General features: G+C 51.2%; 1 protein-coding gene across 2 annotated transcripts in view; it reads left to right on the plus strand.

Annotated features, from left to right (window-relative positions):
- Positions 1–21447, plus strand: part of Rps6ka2 (ribosomal protein S6 kinase A2) — a 194381-nt gene that overhangs the window by 43370 nt on the left and 129564 nt on the right. Inside the window, exon 1 of one of the 2 annotated variants that reach the window (XM_026379541.2) lies at positions 9174–9340. The exons of the other annotated variant lie outside the window; for it this stretch is intronic. Coding sequence (XP_026235326.1) covers positions 9242–9340 — 99 coding nt within the window. The 5' untranslated portion in view covers positions 9174–9241. Of the gene's footprint in view, positions 1–9173; positions 9341–21447 lie in introns of those variants that run through there. 2 annotated transcript variants of the gene reach the window in all.

Below are 21447 nucleotides of genomic sequence, written 5' to 3' on the forward strand. Positions count from 1 at the left end.
ATTCCACTCAGCCATATCTACTTTGTGTTAAAACTGCATCTTTTCATTTCCAGAGGCATTTTTATTCATTTTTATATCTACTTGGTGGCTCATATATCATCTCTTGGTCTTTAATCCCATTTTCCTCTTGCTTTTATTTCCTTAAACATAGTAGGCTTTGTCCTCCTTCAACATCTGACCACCCAGGGGCTCAAGCCTCCACGTCTGATCCAGGGTCTGTGGTCTTCCTGGCCTGACCTCTGAGCCCTGATGTCCCTGTGAAGTTTGTGGTCAGTGGTGAGGTGCTTGCACTCCTTGGGTCGGAGTCTGAAGGAATTCTCTGTGGACTCCTCCCGGAGCATTTTGATTGTGTCTGTTGGTCTCTGGGAGCAGTCCACGCCCTCTCACTTTCCTGATGGCTTCTTGGTGCTGGCTTTACACAGAGAGTGCATTGGGGCCACAGTCCCAGTAAGGGCTGCCTGTGGCCACCAATATTCAGGGGTATTTCCCCCCCTTTGCCCCCTGTTGAGCGCCAGCCTTCCGTCACAATTCCTCCTGGGCAGGGGGTTGTCGAGGCCACGGTCACACCAAGCATGCAGACTGCTAGGTCCCCACTTGAGTGGGTGGGCTTCTCCTGGGCCCTGGTAACTGTGAAGTGGAACCTCTTGTGGCAGACCTGGGCCCCACCCTTGGCCCCTGTGTGTGGGATGGAGCTGGCCAGGGGCAGCTCAGAGCACACGTCCTCATGGCCTGCTCTGTGGAACGTTCCATACCATTTTCTTTCACTCTTGGACCACAGGCAGTCAGTGTCCTTCTCTGAAACTCAGGAGGAGCATGTCCTGTTCTCAGTGGACCCCACTCAGATGCCCTGCCCTCGCTTGCTGGAGCCACCTTCCTGCAGACTGGAGAAGTCCACAGGCTGTAACACTCTCCACCTCGTGTGCCCTGCCTGCCACTGTCCCCAGACAAGTAGCTTTGTTGTTCCTCTCAGAGTTGGAGCCGGGAGCTGAGCAGAGATGGAGGCAAAAATAAGAATTGAGCTGGCCCCAGCCCTGCAGGCCTCCCTCCTGGGCCCAGCCCGACCCTGTCCCTCTGTGGACCAGCTTGCTTCCCTCCAGGCAGGGTCTCTGAGTCTGGTCCTGCCCCATGGCCACCACTGGTCTGAGGCAGAAGTTGTGCATCTTCTGAGAGCACAGATTGGCTCAGGGTCCAGCCTCCAGCAGCAGCCACCCTGGGCCCACTCTCATGATCTGAGTCAGGTCCCCAGCATCTCAAAACTCCCAGAGGCCCCAGGGAAGTCCATTGCTGGGGTCTGAGTTTGGGAGACAGTGTCCTCGTGGCCTGTGGGTGGAGGGAGAGGGCTCAGGACCGATGCTGCCAAGTCCCCTTCCTGGCAACAGCCTCTGTGCCTCCCTCGGCAGGGCCGCCTTGTCCTCACAGACACTGGGCAGGCCGTGGTCCCGGCTCCACATTGCCTTTCCACTGCACACAGCTGCCTGTCCTTGGAATTGTGAGACTTTGCACCCATGTGCGTTAGGAGGGAAGAAACCTTCACTTTAACTACTGAGTCATCAGGTCCTGTGCCTCCTCACTGTCCTTCCCTTCTCTTGGGCTCTGCCCGCTAGCTCTGCCAAGTCTGGGCACCTGCCACAGACTGCTTCCCCAGAAGCCATGTCTGTGCAAGACCAGCCCAGGGATGCCGCCACCCAGCGCTCCCCGCCTCTCCAGACACGCCAGCCAGATGCACCCGTGGGCTCCTGCCTAACCCCAGGGCTCCTCACCATCCCCAGGTTCAAACCTCACCAGGGCTCTTTATCTTGGGTCAGTGCCCTCCACCCTGTCCCCAACCCCAACACACTCCAGACACAGAGAACTCCTCGATCACACTCTGGGGCATGTCAACATGTCCTCCTGAGAGGGAGCATGTCTCCTTGCAGGTGGCAGCTCATCCTCTCCTGTAGGATGTTTGTCACTTCCTGCCTTGCAGCTGGGCAGAGCCCTTCCCAGGGGCCAGCAGGCTCCCGCCCAGCCCTTCCCACCCAGCCCTGCCCCGTGACTGTGGCATCTTCTGGGGCAAGGTCCCCAGGGCCACCTTCCTGCTGAGCTCCCAGGTGCAGCAGGCCACAGCAGCAAGCGCAGGACAGTGATGTTGATGTGATGGGTGACATGGGGCTCCTGTGTAGCTCCTTCCTAATTAATGCCCAAATTTATGCAGGAGAGAACTGATTAATAATTAGCGAGTCACAAAGCTGAATTCTTCACACAACGGAATTTTTGCCTCAGTCAGTTGGTCGAATGGCACTGAAATTGGTTTATGTTGATCGTGGGTCTTATTGAAATTGCAATTTCATTTTTCTTGTTCTTTTTAATTGTCTTGCTGAGCCCTGGATAATCAGAGATTATTTATGTATTTTTTAAGTCTTGAGATATTTGTGGTGTGAAAATATGCCCAAGGATGCAGAACTTGGACAGAGCAACATTCCTGTATCTGGAGTTAGGTGTCACGTTCTCATGGCACTTCACGCAGCCGTGTCTTTGTTTTCCACGCTGTGGTCAAGGATGGAATGGAGGTCTTGGGTTTATAGGAAGCCATCTCAAGTCACCGGGTAAAGAAGCAGAGGTTCTGTCGTAGTTCTGGAGAGAGGGGAAGAACGGAGGGCGTGGAGCCGCTGTGGGCCCTTCCTGGACTCTGCAGGGACTTCCTCAGTCACTGAGCTCTCCGAGTGGCTCTGGGTGGCTCTTCCTCCCCATTGTGGCGGCCAGTGCAGCTTCGCTCTTCATGGGGACATTGTCATGTCCCACAGGACTGGCAAGAGCCCTTCCCTGAAACTGTCTCCATCTTCCTGGGTTCTCTACCCTGTGCCGGGAGGTCAGGGAAGTTCCCTGAAGAGCAAGCGCAGCCCTGGTGGCCCCTCCTGGTCACCCCTCGCACCCCTCTCCACATCCCCGGTGTGTGTACATCAGACATCACTCTCTCTTCCACCCCAACCCTGGGGCCACGCCCTGGGCAGGCAGTGCGCCTGGCTCCCGGCTCTTCCCTCCAGGCCTCTGTGCCAGGTGCTCTTCTCCTCGCCTTCTCCACTTTGCCGGTCCGAAAAGCCGCCATTCCCAGTCCCTCTGCTCCTCCAGCCCACAGAGGGCGGCTGTGTGTCTGCCTTCTTAAAAGTTGGTGTTTCCACGGAGTCAGCCTAGGTATGTGTCTGGTCATTCATCACCGGCTTGCGGCCTTCCTGGGGAGGATGCAGTGCTGGGCGCAGACAGAGACCATCACATGCCCAGTTTGTGGAGGAATTCACACGAGTAATTCTGGGCTGTCATTACAATTGCACTTACAGTTTCGAGGCATTTTCTACTGCAGGAATTTATAAATATAACTTACTGAGACAATCTTTAAACATTTATATGCAATTTAGATTTAATAACTACATTTAATTTTTAGATAAACCTACTGACAAGGGCCTTGCTCAATATATCAATTATGATTCTTTCAGCTACAAATAACAGAAAACCCAGCTCCATAAAGAGACTTCTTATTTTCCAAGGAAATAACCCTCAAAGAAGTTTGACTTCAGAATTGGTTCATACAGCAACTCAAAAGGGTTTTATGGATCCAGAATTTTTCCAATTTTTAGCTATGTCATGTTTTGCATGACAGCTGGATCCCTCGTGGTGCCAACATAGCTGCACCAGCTCTAGACATCACCCACTCCCCTATTCTGCCTCACTTTCATTCCCTCGCTCAGTGAATGTGACAATCTTTTCTCAGATGTATTTCATATTCATGTTGGTTTCATCATTGTTTGGTTTTGGCTTTTGTACAATATTTCAGGATGTGTCTGAGTCTGTCCAGCTCTGTCCCTTGAGTCACACCATCCATTTCTGCCTTCCCTATACTCCTTAAGCTACCTAGTCACTTTATTCCTTTCCTCTGGATCTCCTTCTTGGTGTCTTGGTCTGTGTCTCTTATTCTCAGCACTGTCACTGTCGATTCTGTTTGTCCTTCCTGATTCACTCTTTGTATTTCTCCCCTTTGTTGAGATGCGCTTGACGGATCCCAGGTGTATTTATTTAAGGCATGCGAGGTGGTGTTTTGATGTAAGTACGCCTAGGCGACAATTCCCAGCAATCAATCAAGCCAGCTAACATGGCCGTCACTTGACAGCACAGATGAGCCTGGAGGTTCCGGGCTCAGAGACACAGGCTGCACAACCCCACTTCACACAGGATCTGAAAGTCAACTTAGAGAAGCAGGATGGTGGCAGCGGGAGGCTGGGGTTGGGTGAGGGGAAGAGGCTGGTTCCGGGGTGCAAACTCTGAATGAGCAAGTCCCAGAGGCCCGACTCGCAGCACGATGGCTGTGGTGATGAGCAACACCGTGCCCTGTCCTGGCCCGTGGCCCTGTGTTCTCACCTGCTCTCGCTCCGTCCCCACCGCCCCATTCCCTCTGTCTGGATTCCAATCTGTGCCTCTCTCCGAGTTCAGTTGGCTTTGCCTCCAGGGTTCACACCTGCCCAGGACACAGGTCACCTGGGGGTGTGCCGATGGGTTTGCAGATCTGCCTCCCTCTCTCTCTCTCTCTCTGCAGTCTCTGCCTTTTATCCCACTGCCTGTTCCCATTATCTCTGAGATTTCCCTCTGTCTGAAAGGAAAAAGTTTTCACTGGAGTACAACAGTTCCCTCTCTTCTCGCCTTTTGGGAGGTCCGACTCTAGCTGTGTCTGCTAGACACCAAGGAAGGTTCTGGAGCCTGGGTATGCCCCACTGACAGAGGCAGTGAAAGTATCTGTGTTTTCAAAGAAGACACCATAGTTGGCATCCCTATATGTCCCTTGCTTTTTAAATGGATTTTAGCTACCAAATTCGGTGTTTGAATGATCTGGAATACAGAGATAGGATATTAAAAATCGATAGAAATCAGAGTTGATTTGGTGGGCCAGGCAGGTGGATGGAGCCCAAACCCTGAGGGCTTCACAGCTTGGAACCCAGAACAGATCTCCTTTGTAAGTCTGGTGTAAATCCAGTAACTATGGTCAAGAATACCTGGCCCTGCCGATTTTGCTCTCCCCCCCCCACCTGGAAACTGAGGCCCTCTGGTCAGAAACGTAAATGGCATTGCCTGACATGGTGCCACTGTAGCTTTATTTCCAATGTTTTGAAGACTTTCGGGTCATCAAGACTTTCTTATTCCATTATGAGTATGCTCAGAGATGTTCCACTGTTGAACTCGGTGGCCTTAGTCATTTTGGCAGGGCTCTGTTGTTTCCTGGATATGGAAACAAGACCAGAAAGCAGCATCCTGTGGGTGAAGGGTCAGAATAAGCTCAGAAACCAAGACAGACACCTACCAGAAGTCCCTTTCCTGAGACCTCCAAGCCCCTTGCTAAGACATCACGGCTGTTAATATGCCCCAAGCTGATAGTCTGTTAGGATCTTGCATCTAGAGACACACAGCTACTTTGAGAAAGTCGCCAGAATTATCATCTCTGTGTGTCCTGAGCAAGGATAAGAGCTGGCCTTTAGGAAGTGCCCAAGTCATGACATTTTATATGCACAGGGACCCAGCTTAGAAGAGGGCCTGGGTTAGATGGGCCTAATCCTAGGCTGCTCCCCTGTAGTCCTGCTACCAAGGACAAGGACCTGTGCTCCATATGCTTAGGGATGCACAAAAGGAATCTTTGGCTAAACCTGTGACAGACACAAGAAGTCTTTGGCATGCACCCTGGTGAGGCGGCTGGCTCCCTTGTCTGACTCTGTATAGTCTCTGGAGCATCTGGTAGAAAGACTTTTTCATCACAGAGCTCTCTGTAAAAGCGTGATTCCTACCGACAACCCTGGTGAATTTAGCTGCTGTGGGCCCAGCAACATGCAAAACTTGATCCTAATGAACACAGAATTTTTTCTTTAATTTTAATACAAGTAAATGGTGACCTGAAGTATAATTCAGTGTCTCATTAGAAATGTATTGTGAAAATAAATGGGTTTTAGAAGTTTGGACATCTCAGTAGTACACATGACTGTTTGGGCATTTGGTGGAACTGGACTCATCAGAAGCTCTTGGACCATCAGAAAGTAATACCATACTCTTGTCAGGTTCCCTGAGAACAGAAAAATGCAGGGAGCGTGCTGACCTTGTCCACAAACTGCACCTGTCTAAAGTGGGGAGAAGGGCCTCTTCTTATCTGCCCATGAAAATGCTTCCTTATCTCCCAGAAGCCAGACTAAAGGCAATTTCCTTCATGCTTTTCCCAGTTAGAACTGAGTGCTCTTCATCTCTGTTCAGGAGACTTTTCTTACATATTTCTTTCATGTTACATAAAAACTGCACCAAGTGTATCTGCTTACCTTCTCCTCCACGACTTTGCAAGTTTGGGGGCATGTTGTGATCATCTTGTATCCCTAAAGCTGACTGCTGTGCCAGGTGTGGTAGGTGGTCAATAACCAGCGGCTGAGTTGCATTGAATGCATGCTAGCCCATCAGGCTGTCTCTTAAAAGTATCAATAGCCTGGAATTCGGTTCCTGACTTACTGTGCTTAAGTCAGAGAAAAATTAGGGACACACGGAGGTCTCCCCAGTCCTCTCCCATTCCATCATCTGGGTTCCATCCTTTGTTAACTTTGCCTTTCTGTTCTGGTATTTGAGAAGGATCGTTTGGATTCAGTTTAGAGTGGGCTCTGATACCTACCCAGACTTGGTGGTCTGGAGGATTTTATTATATCAGCATGTGAAGTACTGTTAAATGATAGCTAGAGATTTTGGTATGCCCATGTTTTATCAGGGAACTGACAAAAGCAAGCAGACTTGTTTTAGCAATGATTTCCACAACTGGAAATCAAACCCTGTGCAGGGTTTGATTTTATTTTCCTTTGATTTTCTGAATTTGATAGGACAGTTTTGTAGGACTTAAATTTGGGGTAATCGTGAATGTCCCATAAGATATTTCCTTTCAAGAGCGTGGTATTGCTTTCTGATGGCCCAAGAGCTTCTGCAGTACTGAGCAGGGTGCTTAGAATTAGGCTGGTTGGCATCCTGTTCTCCTGTTGGAGAATTTTTGCCAGCTTTCCCACTGTGACAAGCCTAAGGTCCATCTGCTACTTCCTGTGCCAGAGCAGCAATGTGGGATGGCCTAGACTGTGTATGTACTTCCTTAGAGTCAGGACACCTGAGTGGTCCCAGCAGGATATAGGGGGCAAGAAGCTGGTTCTGAAAATGTAGATAATTGCCCTTCCACAGGAATCTAAGGGAAGAAGCCAGAAACCGACTTTCATAGACATTTCACTGGCACACTGACTTCAGAAGCAGAAAGAGACCATTAAGGATTTCTCTGTGGGGATCAACAGTTCTGTTGTTTTTAGAGAAAAATATGCATTATAGACATTTTAATATTAAAAACTCAATTTCACATTTTAATCTGCAAAAAACACTTTATCCATTATCTTGCATAAGCCTCACAGTAACCCAGGAAAGGGAGGTATAGTGGGATTTTATTTATCTTTTCATCTTAGGGATGAGCAGTGGGAACACAGCACAAAACTGCCCAAGCTCATTGGGAAAGGGAGTCAATCCTGATGTGACTCTTCTGCTCTCCACTACAGAGCCTGGCAGCAGTCATTAAAATGTTGATTCTCAGTAAACCTAGAGAGTGTATCTGACCTCGCCTCCATCCAGACACAGCATGAACTTACAAGTTCTTATTTGGAGACATTCCAATCTCTTTAGCCTATTGCAGGTGTTAATGCAACATTTCATTCAGCTGAGGGAATAAAAGGCCATGTGGATGTTTTTCCAATTTGCATTGCAAAGAGGGAATACTTGCCAACACACACACACACACACACACACACACACACACATATATATTTTGCAGGTGATGGTAGTATGTCAATGCATTTTGTTTCCACCTATTTTTAAACATGAACTCAATGCTTGGGTATTGCACAAGAGGAAAACAGCAGGCTGCCCAGAGTTATGAGCACAAGATCTATCTGGGACTGCCTGCAGCCTTTTTGAATATGTTGGGACGAAGGGAGCTTGTTTTCTTTTAAAGCAAACTCATGCAGTCTTGCAGTCAGTAGCCGGCCTCTGAGAGCCTTTGCCCTGAGACCCAGGTCACCGTGTCTCAGGATATTCCCTATGCAGGGTTTGATAAGTCATTCGTTTGAATAATTTTCTATATATAGACAGGAGGTAACGGAGAGCGGATGCGAGTCTTTGTTCTCCAGCGCTGGCAGGGGAGGCTTCTCCAGCCGGCGGCCATGTCCCCCCACCCACCACGTGAAGCACCCGTTTTCATCACCAGCAGGAGAAAGGCAGCTGATTTCAAGGGCTCTGATTCCAATTCCTCTGGTAGGAGCACGGTTCCCAGTCCGGGGCTGCTTGGCTGTCGTGGACCCGTGGGCAGCGAGGAGAGGTGGAGAGTTCAGAGCTAGTGGTGGGGTTTTCTAGAGGGCTGTTCATTGACCATTAAAGTTTTGCTGGGCTGAGAAAGGCATGATGTCAAAATGTCATGGATGTTTTAAGGGAAAAAATCATAATAATGACACCCTAGGACAGAAAAGGCCCAGCAAGGCCATGAGCAGGACAGGCGAAAGAGCAGCTCCTAAGCATCAGCACCAGCCCGACTAGCCCAGAGCTGGAGAGCAGGAGAGTCGGGTCGTTAGGCATGTGACGATCGCGCGCGCTGATTGGTCGGTGGGCGGGGCGTCGTGGAGGCGGGGCCGCACCGAGTTTTCGGAGGGAAGGAGCCGGGGGAGGCCGAGTGGGGAGCGCCTGGGCGGTGGCGGCGGACGCTGATTGGTGGTGGTGGCGGTAGGCGGGGCGGGGTGGGGTAGTCGGGAGCTGGTACTAGCCGGAAAGGAGGAGGAAGAGTGAGCGCCTGGGCGGCGGGCGGCGGGCGCCGGTTGGCGGGCGTGGCGGTGGGCGTGGCGAGGCGGCGGGCGCTGGTTGGCGGGCGTGGCGGTGGGCGTGGCGAGGCGGCGGACGCTGGTTGGCGGGCGGGGCCGTGGGCGGGGCCGTGGGCGGGGCGGCGTCCGGAGCTGGTACTCGCGGGCAGGAGGCGGAGGCGAGGCGGGAGTGAGTGCCTGGGGCTCGGCCGCGGTGGCCGGCGGGGCCTGCCCTTTGTGCCCGCAGCCCGCGCCCGCGCCCAGGGCCGCCGCGCCGGGCTGCCCGGCTGCGCGCGCCCGCCCGCGCACCCAGCCCGCGCTTGGGATGCTCCGGGGATGCGCGCCCGCCGGCCCTGCGGCTTCTCGCGGCTGGGCGCCGGGCGATGGACCTGAGCATGAAGAAGTTCACGGTGCGCAGGTTCTTCTCGGTGTACCTGCGCAAAAAGTCGCGCTCCAAGAGCTCCAGCCTGAGTCGGCTCGAGGTAAGGGCCGTCGCCCGGGTGCGCGCAGGTCGCCGGGTTCCCCGCCGCGCCCTGGAGTGGGCGTGTGGAGGATGCTGCCCGGCGTGCGGCCACCCGGAAGCCCTTCGCATTGTCCCGTGGATGTCACCCTAGACCGTGCTCGGGAGTTAAAGTTATTGGAACGCTGGTGTAGCTTTCCTAAAAACGAATAAGAACGACCCCAAACGTTATTGTTGGGACTTCATAACAATTGTTCCCACCATGAGTCCTCTTGCAGGGACCAGCTGTACCTCAGTGAATTTCTGCCCCTTGCCTCTGCGTAGGATTTGAGGATCACTGCTACAGGGCTGCTCTGGGGGAGGAGGGGAGGGTCCGGGCAGCTGGGCTGCCGCAAGGTGTGGGGGCGCTCAGAGGGAACACCTGGAAAGTCCGGGGAGGACAGCCTCCTCCGCCCTGCCCTGGGCCGGCTGCTTTGTGGATCTGGTTTGTTAGCCCTGCCCAGAGGCAGGCAAGTGCACCCTCCTAACAGAGATGCCTGGAGTATTCCCATCAGTGTGGAACTGAGAAAAAGCGGGGAAAGGCAGCGGTACCATCCACTCCAGCCAGTGCAAGACGGTGCTCAGTTGTGAAGTGCCTGATGCAATAACCCTGCAGCTTCGGCTTTCCTACCGATTCGTCCTGAAAACGTAGGGGACTGAAATATGCCCTCTTGCCTGTCCCATCTTGGCATCTTTGTGTTCCAAAAATCGTCTATGGATGGTTCTTTTATGGTGGTTTTTATACCAAAATGTGTTCTCTTCATCTCATTGTCCAAATCGTATTGTTGAACCCACTGATGAAAGAATGGTGAAGTATGTTTAAGAAAGAGGCGTTGTGATGGGGGCTGACAGTGACAGTACCAGTTGGAGATTTTATCTGGGGTTACCCCCCCCCCTTTGCCTCAGGGCTGGCCCAGGTGGGGTTTGGGAGGTATTTTAGTTTCATTTGGAACAGTGTCACACATTTCATCTTGGGTTTCTTTGTCCCTGCTGCCGTGACATAAGACACAGGCAAGAATTCTGCAGCAATTAAAGAGATCTTTAAGCAAACCTCGGGAATTGTCATGAAACCAGCAGGGAATTGTTGGGAAAAGTTTCTGTTGCAGTATCTCTAGATCACAATTGGAAGTGCTAGATGGAATCTGAGGGTGAAATGTTGAACTTGGACAAATAAAACTAGTAATTAATCTAGTAATGGAGAAAGAGTTGCTTTAAATCTAACCTTGAGACAAATTAAGCAAAAGTTCATTTTTCTGGGACTTGGGCACTCTACAAATCTAGTTGACAAGAAGAGAAACTCAGAGCAGTATTTCCCTGTATACCAAGTATGTTATTATTTCCTATTTCATCCTAATTCCAACTTTATCATGCTGCTTCCTGTCTCCTTCCACTTACTGGCCCTGACAGGGGAGACAGCTGTGCGGGCAAACTCCAGGTGTCATGCAGGAGACTCCCACAACCCTTGGAGGCTCAGCAAACCTGTGTGTGGTGTCCCTGGGTGTTAGGGTTCACTGGGAGAACTGTTTGTGAAAGGGCCTCCAAAGGTACAGTGGGAGGCAAGTTTGCGGGTGGAAAGAGGTTTCTTTCATGTGAAAATAAAATTTCTGGAAAACATACATAAATTGTCAGGTATGCGTCAGGTGGAAGAGACTGTCAAGGAATGCGTTTCTATCGGCACATCACCAGAGCACTCCTCCACACCAGGTTCTGTGCTGGATTCTCAAGAGAAGGACTAATGAAGATGGTTGATACTGATTCAGTGTTGTTTTTCACAAATGCATTCACCAGTTTGGTCACTGGACACAGGTATCATTTTCTGCTGTCCTTGTTCTATGGCTAAATGGAGAAGACCCTGAGAAGTTGAGAGTTTCGTTAGAAACTTGCTAAAACATTCATTCTGCAAATGTTTATTGAGAACCTGCTATGGGTCATGGCTGTTTCTGGGGACTGCAGATCCAACAATACCTGACATAGAAGTCCTGGCCTCAGGGCATTTCTACCTAGTGTGGAATCTCCTAAGTGTCTGCATGTCTTGCCAGTAGGTTCCATACCCACCCCTCCCCCACACCTTCCCATGCTTTTCCAGAGAAACTGCCCATCTGATTGTGTATTGGCATCTGGTTATAGGCCAAGAAGCACTTATTGAAAAATGTCAAACTTAGTAGGGGAAGTGTCAATAGTTTGAAGATGAGAAATAGGACATAAAGACAATACTTATTTCCTCTGTTGGGATGAATGAAAAGAATATCTCATTATAATTAAAAAAACCTTTAAATTGTTTCAGTAGAACTGTATTTTTAAGTATACATAGAGATTTTGAAATTTTTTAAAATTTGTTTTTGCAATTCAGAGCCAAGTGATATAAACAGTAAATTAACAGTAGTTACTGGAAGTTGGGAGTCACATCATCTTTGTTAAAAAGCTTTCAGGAGGGAGCCAGTGCTGATGATTTCACACTATCTTTTAAAATTAATTTTACTTCTAGAACACAACATTTGTTAAACCCCATGATGTGTAAGTCAGGTTACTTAGTCATATTTGGAAACTGTTTATGGATTACAGCTTAAAATGAAATTCACTTAAACGTTTTGTCACGCATCAGCATTGAACCCAGTGGGATGGCCTGACAATTCATAGTTCTAGAGATTTCTAAAGGAAGTTGGGTACCTGGCATGGGCTTCCGTGGGCATGTCCTATGAGAATATCGGCTCTCAGTGCCAGTGAGACTCCTAGAAGCTCTGATCCCAGGGCATTGGTGGCATTACCTAGGAATAACAGCACTCAGCTGTACCCATGGCCTAACTCAGAGTCCATTGTGTAGACAAGGAGCTGAGGCCCAGAGAGGCAGAATGAGTCACCTCTGCCCCTGACATGTTTTAAAGGGTGCTCTTCATGTAGGAGCTGGTGCTGTGGTTGCATTTAGCCACTAGGGCTGTATGGTTACTGGAGTTTGCTGTGTGCTAATGAGGTGTGGAGGGGCTATTCTTAAAAAGGAAGTTACTGTCCTTTAAAATTGAAGCTACTCCATGGGCTATTTTGGAATGTGTCTATAACTAAAGTTTTTCTGGAAAATCTTTTCTGCAAGTTAGAAAGTTCTAGGTGAATTTGATCAGATGTACTAATTAAATCCTCACTCTCCCTTTTGCCAACTGGGCAGTTAGCAAAGTAAATCTCTTTGTCCACTGTGCAGTGGAATTGGTAATAGTTCCTACATCATTGGGGATTATTGAGTGACCATATGTAAAGGCTTAACTCAGAATCTGGATGATAAAATCGCTCAGTCAACAGTTGTTAGCTAATGACATTGAAAAAAATCTTTCCTGTGCTTATTGATGTTTTTTATATTGTTCAATGTGTGCTGATTCTGTGTGAACCCAAGCTTGTGATGGTATCATCTCATTAGTGACCACCCTGCTGGGTGAGTGATGGTTCTGTACCTTCCTTCAGGCTCAGGGGAAGGTCAGTTCTCCCAGAATGCTCTGCAAGCTGTTCATGGGACAGGATCAGCCTGGTTTGCTCAGATGGAGTTACATCCTGTCCCCAGCTGGCATAACTACTCCTCTTTTCTTATCATACAGGTTTGCCTCATGAGTCAGCTGCAGTTTTTCAGGGGTGCATTACTGATGCAGGTCACTCATCCTGACCTAGGGTGGCTTATCGAGGAAGAAAATGCTCTAAGGCCTGTGTCCCAGCTCGGAGAGCTTTGGGACCACTGGGTGGGAGTGAATCCCCTGACCTCAACTTCCTCAAACGCCAGGGAAGCCTCAGAAAGTGGGGTGTGCAAACTTCAAAACCTAGTTTATATTCCCTTAAGAGAATTAAAATGGTACTCTTTACTAAAGGTAAGATATCAACTAATTTGCTAAAAGAACGATACACAAGGCCAGTGTATTTAGGGAAGAGTTATTTAGTTTGAGGTTGCCAAGACCAGAGGGCTTTCTCTTTTTTATCTATGTTTTATTTGTAGATGGACACACAGTATCTTTATTTATTATTATGTGATGCTGAGGATCGAACCCAGTTCCTCACACATGCAAGGCAAGTTCTTTACCACTGAGCTACAGCCCCAGCCCGTGAGGGCTGACTTTGATGACCCGTTACCTGGACTATTTTACTAGTTCTTGACGTTGCTACCAGAGGACAGTTGGTGGTGAATGAGGAGCACAGAATGCAGCCCCTATCTGGGATATTGTAGTGGCCAGCTGATGAGGTGAAAACAACTTTCTCTCATTTACTTGTTTGCTCAATCATTCATACACTTAAAAATTTTTGTAGCTTATCCCATGTGCACTGTGCTAACCAATTGGGATAAAAAATATGATCTGTACTTTTAGTGAACTTAACACTTAGCAACGGAGGGCAACGACTCAGTAGGAAACTGCTCTTGGTAAGTGCTGTGAGCTTTGCAGCCTCATTGGGTTGAGATGGTGTCATTGGGTCAGTTGCCAGTTACTTCTGTTTCCAGTGGTCAGGGTCATCAAAAGTCTTCATGTTCACATGAATGTGTCCTCACTGCTTATTCCCTTTTTAGGGAAGGTGTGATATTCTCATGATGTGAATGACAAGGGACTCGAGGCACACGTGGGAGCAGTGCTGGCTCCAGCCAGGGCAGAAAGCGCTCCTGCAGAGTTTGCCAGCTCAGCTTGGTCGGTAGACCTTCCTCCCAGACCTGGGTGGTTTCCAGGAACACCGTTTCTAATTAAGTCATTTTCAGGTACTCTCTAAAAATGCACCCAAAGAAATTCTGTTAATTCTGGTTCTATTGGATTTTCTAACAACCAACGGAAAAAAGAAAGAAGAGAAAAAGAATCAGAGAAGACCACAAATAATTGTCCTTATTAGTGAAAATTTGCTCTTTTCCTCCTCATTTATCCTTTATTCTATTTTAAAGACACTGGAATTAATTTCTTATTTGTGGTTACTGTGTCTGTGATATACTTTATCTTTATAATTTTATTATATACTTTAAGAAACTTCTCAAAGTAGTATTGCTTATTCAGAAAGATGTGAGAAAATATCTAAATGATTAAAATTCTGCCCCTTTTCTTTCTTGGCCTCCTTTACCCATCCTTTCCATAGGGCCCCCTGTGCTGGCTTTTGGCAGAGCTTGGGAAGGATGACCTGGTCTGCTTTTCCTGTGCTCAGAAGTAGAAGGGTGACATGCAAGAACTAAATAAAAGTGGAACATCTGCCCACCTATCCGACCTCACAGTTGCCCAAAGGGGTCGCTGTTTCTTGAGTGCAGGGTGCAAACTTTCTCAGATGGAGAGATTGGTGCGTGGGTCGGAGAGGAGCGAACTCTGCAGCTGCCTCTGGGGCCTCTGGCTTCAGGGAGGCAGGTGGGCAGAGAAGCTGAAGGCAGGAGCACACATCAAGCAGTGTGCACCATTCTGAGCGGCTGTGGAGAGGGCTCTTTGCTGTGAGGTACCGAGGATGAGGGTTTCTTTGGTGTGATGTGAAGTTGGCAGCCAGGAGTTAAGGCAGAGATGCTCTTCGACCTCTGTTCCAAGACTCCTGTTCAAAAGGCAGAGCTGGTCTAAGACTAGAGGTGTCCTCCACCTCTAGTCGCTTCCTTCCTGGGTGCGTGGGGTCATATTTCCTTGTGTTTTTCCCTAGGATTCTGTGCTTGCTGATGTGTTTTCACTTGTAAAAGCTATTGAGTTGAATTCAAAGACATAGATGTTATCAACAGACAGCCTGGCAGCTCCAGTGAGATTCAATCAGACACATGGGCCAGCACACATACATGGTGTATAAATACTGTCAATCATGTCTGATTCACACCATGTAAGAAGCCATTTCTGCAGCGCTTAGCTGAAGCGGTAGGTGGGATGGCAGTGTAGCCATGATCACGCACGAAAGCCGCACACCAGGGTACGGCCGATTAACATGTCACCTGACACCTAAGATGTGTTACCAAGCAGGCAAGAAGCATGGTTTCGGACCAGCCAGGACGTGTGCCTGTGCCCGCGAGGGCGTTTGTATGATTTCTCAAGGTCCACTAAAGGAAGTCCTGAGAGCCTCACTGATCAGGGAGCACTGAGGGATTCCAGCAGCCACCAGTCTGTCCGTGAGTTTTGGTTTGCAGCAACTCAGTGGGCTGTTCTTTCAACACTGGAGGAAGGGCCCTGCACCCGTGAGGCCAGGTCCTGTCCCTCCTCCCTGTCCTACACTGAGTCCCACCCTGCCATGGTATGCCCAGGCTCCTGGCTTCCTCCTCCCTAGCTACCTACCTCACACCTCCCTCAGCTCCTTGCCATCTGCCGATCATGGCATCCTTTTGAGCACCTGCTGCCCCCTGCTCCCCATAGTAATGGTGGTCCTTGAGCTCTCAGATATTTGGAAAGCAAATACACCTCTCAGGGGTGAGCTGCGCCAAGCGCCTGGGTGACACCAACATAACTGGCTGGTCCTCTGTAGAAGGTTCTGCGACACTGAAGTTTCTCCTCTCTTGCTAGCCTCCTTTCCCTCACCCATTTTGGGTGCATATCTTTTTCATATTAGTACTGACACCACAGAGCCAGCTTTCCTAGAATACGGTTCTGCTAAGGTTACTTAGAATGAAGTCAGGTTTGATTATTCTGCTGTCTTTTTTGAATATAATCCTTGGAAACAGCAGCTCTTGTAAATCAGAAGTGAGTTCACGCTGATTCTGGTGCCGGCCCTGTGTGCTCTGGGCTAGCGTGGAATGACCAAGCTGGAGGGATGGAAGCTGAAACACTGGTGGAACTGATCCAGCCTGGAGAGCAGGATCGGCTTCCTGGTGGCTATGTTTCTCCTCTTTGAAATCAACAGGATTCAGAAAGGGAGTGGAGGGTAGTGTGCTTCCTCTGGTGGACAAGGCAGGGGCCCTAGTGGGGCTGGTAGCATACTGCTGACCCACGCCCGGGTCCACACTCTGCATTCTGTGCCAACAGTAGCCCAAGTGCAAGTCTGGGACCTGCTGTGGAGAGTGGTCCAGCAGCCTTTAGGTTCTTGGCTTCAAGATGTCCCAGCCACACATCCTGCCTGTGGCCCCTGGGCCTGCAGATCTTCCTTGTTAGACCTGGCAGCAGCGTTTACAAGAGAAAGGGAGGGGGCCTTTCCTTTGAAGGCCTTATTTGGTAATGGTTCTGGTAGAGAGAGCAGCTCACAGCTCAGTGGAAGTGCATTCTTTCAGGAGCCAAGGCCGGTTGACCACTACCTTGCATGTGTGTTTTTACATCCCTGGTATCTGCACACAATGCCCTAAGCATGAAAAGCAAGAATGCTTCCTGTCTGATGGTGGAGAGGCTGCTCGGAGGCCTTGTGAGAGAAGACGGGATGGGTGTGGGCAGTGCCACCATCGGAGGGGCTCTGCAGGCCGCTGTAGCTATCAGACTCCTGTCACCTGGCTGCCAGCTCCCTAGAGCACCTGCAGCCAGGAGCTCCCTGTGAAAGGGAGAAACTGAGCTGCATGGGTGACTATGTCCCCACAGCCCACCTGGCCCACTTGCCAAGGTGCATAAGGGACTTGCTTGTAACTTGCTAAAGGGACTCTGGTTGGCTGGTTGACTTTGAAGATGACATAAAAGAAAGAAAATGGACAAAACAGAGGAGAGCATTGATTTTTAGGCCACCTTGTTCTTCTTGATTCTTGGTTTGTCATCACCTCAGAGGACAGGACAGATGGGCTGCTGGAGTTGATGTAGCAGTTAGAGCCAGCTGCCTTCCTCCCGGAGAGCCCCAGAAATGGCACAAAAAGATTATGGACCTTAGCATAAAAGAGAACACGCGAGCTTTGACATGTGACTCCATCGAGTCCTTGTGGACTCCAGCCAACAGAGAAGTGAACAAGTTGGAACTGGTTGAATGTGTTGGAGCTTGTGTGCAAGAGCTGCCTGACGTGTCCAGGGTGCCCTCCCTTCAGTGGTGGACATGCCTAGACCTGTCTTCAAGTGTTCATCAGCATAACTCGCTTTGTCCTTTGACACTCTGGGGTGCGAAGTTCATAACAGTAGAACCCCGGGAATTGAAGTAGGCCAGTCCGGGTGATTTGCTAAAGTGAACCGCCGTGGCTGCTCTGTGTGTGCATGAGGGGGAGAGGAGGTGTGATCTGAGACCCTCCCTTGTCTGATAGAGCTCACACCTATGTCCACCTATGGTGGACATCTGCCTGATCGCCCTGGGAATTACGGAGCTGTGCCTGTGTCCTGACAGGACCAGCCAGGGGGAGGCCACACAGAGCTTCTCCCCACCAGTGACACTGACCTGCCAGCCTTGTCCTCCTCTCAGCCCTAGTCCAACTGCTGCCCTTCGTCTGCCCCACCATACCACCCAGTAACCCCCAGGGTTGCCTGTCACTCATGCCACGAAGTGCCCTGAAGTCAGGGAAGTACATTCATCCTCACATCTCAGGCACCTGGTGGCACCCAGCCCATACAAAGTGGTCCATGCACCTGCCGGGAGCTGTCCCAAGCTGCACTGTCAGTGTCTGAAGACACGTTGCTGGTGAGCAGTGATCTGACCGGGAGGGCCTGGCAGGGGAGGGGTGGTTAGTAGGGCAGGCTTGGCGAGTGGGGTCTAACCATCTCCCCATTCTGTCTCGTGCCCCTGTGGCAGCTGGCCAGGCTCTCTGTGTCCAGACCCCACGCTTTGAGTCCTCGCTCCACCAGTTGCCGAGGCTCAGTTCCCTCTCTGCCAACAGATGTAAGGCCTGCCTTATGGAGTTGGGGCAGCCGTAAAGCCGACGGGCTGGCAGGCACCCAGCAAGGGCCAGTGTGGCAGGCTAGGTTGCTGTGATCAAACTCTGTCGCTGTCTCCTGGCCCCGTGTGAGGGACAGAAGCCTGGCACAGCATCCAGTCTTATTTGGCTCAGCCATTTAAAAGAGTGCTCTTTGAAGCTGCACTACATTGGTGAGAATGACCCCTGAGGAACCTGGGTGTGTGCGTGTGTGCACAGCGGTGTCTCCCAGAGGCAGTGGAGCCTGTTTGTCCATCAGAGAGTGGACAAGAATCTGGTGCTGTGGACCAAAGGCCAGCTGAAGGGCAACCACGTCTCCATAACCAGCATTGTACCTGTGTGTGGCTGTGTGTCTCCCCCTCTGGAACCCACAGCTTCCCTGTGGGCACCGTGATGGGTCTCAGAGAGTGTCCAGGAAAGCAGACAGCAAGCAAGGGAGACGGGAGGCATTTGCTGTGCAGGTCTGGAGCTTCACATCCAGTGCCTGTTACTGTCACTTGCCTGGCTGAGCAGAGGAGACCTGGTGTACATGAGTCACGCTGTAGGCAGGAAAGGCATGCTTGGTACAGTGCCAGGTGGTCAGCTGTTCGCGCCAACAGGCTCTGGATGCTTCTCCTGACCTCCATCCAGTGCTTCTCTGGACTCAAAAGAGGTGGCGTGGTGGTGTATCTGACATCTTCAGAACCTTCTAGTACTTTCCTTCTCCTCCCTTTGCCAAATCCACTTTCTCCTGGTTTCCTTTTCACTTGGCAGCCCCTGGCCACATGTTGTGCTCATTGCTCAGCAGTGGCCTGGAAGGCAAGTGGTGAGGGGAAGAGTTTTCACCGTATTTGTGGAAGGATCACAAGGTTCAACCCCAGGGGCAGATGTGTGCTTGCCACCTGGTCGGATTAATCTGCTAAGATGGGTCGTTAATTTGTGAGAACTGATGTTCTGACACAGGGCGCTAATGAACAATGCCGTGTTTCCTGCTGGCATTTCCATGTCAGGAAATGAGGTAGGCTAGTGGGGCTGGGCTGCAGGGCTTCCTGTGATTGTAGGGCTGCCTGTTGTCCCCCACATCCAGCACCTGTCCTCCTAGAGCCTCCAGAGTCCCAGCCAGTGTCATGGGATGGACCCACAGGTGCCTTGGTTTGTCGATGATATCCCTGGTGGGTGGGAAGGCTGGCTAGCGACCCCCTGAGGCAGCCTCAACCTCATCCCTGGGACCTGTGGCTATGACTCTGAGGGGCTGTGCCGAAGTGATCAAGTCAAGGGTCTCGAGATGGGGAGGTGATCCTGGCCCTCAGTGTCATCACTGGTGTCCTTGCAGGAGGAGGCTGCGGACGTGGGCCTCTGGGTGGGGAGGTTGCCGGAAGCAGAGCCTGTAGTGATGGAGGAGGGGCACTCGCCAGGAGCACAGGTGGCTACAGAGCTGAGACAGCAAGGACATGGATTCCCCCCGAGCTTGCAGAAGCCAGCCCGTGGCCCCTGTGGAGTGCATCTGAGACACCTGCCCTGTGGCATGTGAGAGGGTGAATGTGTGCTGCAGTTGGGGTGATTTGTCACAGCAGCCATGGGGAACACATGCAGGCTGTTGGTCTGGCTTTAAGGCAGAGCTTGGTTCATGGGAGCTGTCCCGATGGAGGTGGGGGCAGGGCCTCAGAAATGGTCTCCGTGTGGGTAGACGTGGCCCAGAGAAGGGCAGAGCCCAGACACCCAAGGTGAGCACCACACACACAGTCTGTCCAGGAAGCTGCTGGGCAGCACAGCTGTGTCCTGGGGGTCCTCCTGGGCATGGGACTCCAGGTGATCAAACATGCAGACCTGTTGTGGGACACCCAACACCCACAGGTGCTGAGACCTCACCTGTAGTCTGTCCATTCTGTGAAGGTCTGCTGAGGACAGGCCCTTCATGTCCTAGTGGGGAGGAGAAAATAAAATCAAGTTTACAGGGAAAAATGTCACCATCTCAGATAGCAAAAAGTACCAGGGAGAAAAGTCCCACCATCTGGGAAGTTTGCACAGTGGGACAGGGATCAAGTTTGGACCAGTGGTCCAGGAGACCCTCTGCAGAGTTCAGCAGGGCTGAGTGGGATGGAGGGCAGCCTAGGGAGACCAGGGCATTGTGGGAGCGAAGCAGCAGGTGCCAGGTCCTGAGCCCCAGAAAGGCAGTGTGTCCCAGTGTGTCGCCCTTGTACTGCCAGAATTATCCCTTAGGAACGTGGTGATTTCCATTTCCAGGTCACTGTTCCTCCACTGAGGGTACTTCACAGTACAAATCCAGCATCAATCTGCCGTGGTCCCAGATCATCTCCCAGGCATTCAGAGAGAAACCCTGAAGACTGACAGGACCCCAGAAAAGGGAAATTCATGACCTGGGAGGGTCTGCCCATTCAACTCTCCTGACTTCCAATTTCAGGACACCAAGAATTGCCTTTATTAAACACACTTTACCAACGTGGCTTGCAAGCCAGTGCCACCCAGGGGGTCAGGGTACACAGATGTGACCAGTTAGATGAGCACACTGAAGTCTTAATGACGCTCAGAGCACTGCCCAGCTCCTGTGTGCCTGCCTCTGGATGGCATGGGCAGCAGTGCGGCTGGCCACACGTCAGCAGCTTTATCAAATGTGACGCCAGAAGCGTTGCTGGAGGACTGCAGGCGCCACTCTGCAGGAGGCCAGGTAGAGCAGTGTGTCCAAGCTGGGCTGCTTCCTCATCACTGGTCACACTCCAGAGAGTGCTGTCCACCAAAGACCTGAAAGAGAGGGAGGGGTCCTGGGAATGGCATGCAAATGGACGGCTTCCTTCCTCTGCCCCACGCTCTCTCAGGTCTGGGCAGCTGTGTTCAAGCTGTGAGTAAGGAGTGGGAGCAGGAGAGGGAGGAGAGATGGGAGGTCTAAGACAAGGAAGGAGAAGGCAGGGGGCAGGTCAAAGAGGCAACGCAGAAGGAGGGACCCACGGGCAGGCACCTGGGGAGGAACAGCTGAAGGGGAAGCAGACGAGCCTGCCTTCATCCACTGGCCCCATCTGACCCAGTGAGCTTTGCTCCTCCAGCCTGGGTGGCGGAGTGACAGGTGGAGTGTCGCCTGTGGCCTCTGTGAAGTAGGTTCCCTCCAGAAAGCCAGGACAGAGGGACGGAGGTGTCATTGCTGCCTCCCTTCCCAGGGCGGGGTGAGGGAGAGGAGGACCCTGGTGCGAGTCTGCTGTGGATGCCTCCTGTCCCGGCCCAGGAGCCACAGGGTGAGAGGACAGCCCAGCTGACCCACCGTGGGTCACTCCTTTCTCCTCAGCAACAGTGGCCAGGAGGGTGAGTGTCCGCAGGCCGCCGGGGTGCCAGGGACGTCTCCCTCCTACCACACTGCCCACGCCACGCCCACCGCACCTGGAGGAGCACGTGCAGAGGCT

The sequence above is a fragment of the Urocitellus parryii genome, chromosome 8 (genome assembly GCF_045843805.1).
Source record: "Urocitellus parryii isolate mUroPar1 chromosome 8, mUroPar1.hap1, whole genome shotgun sequence".
Taxonomy (NCBI): Eukaryota; Metazoa; Chordata; class Mammalia; order Rodentia; family Sciuridae; genus Urocitellus; species Urocitellus parryii.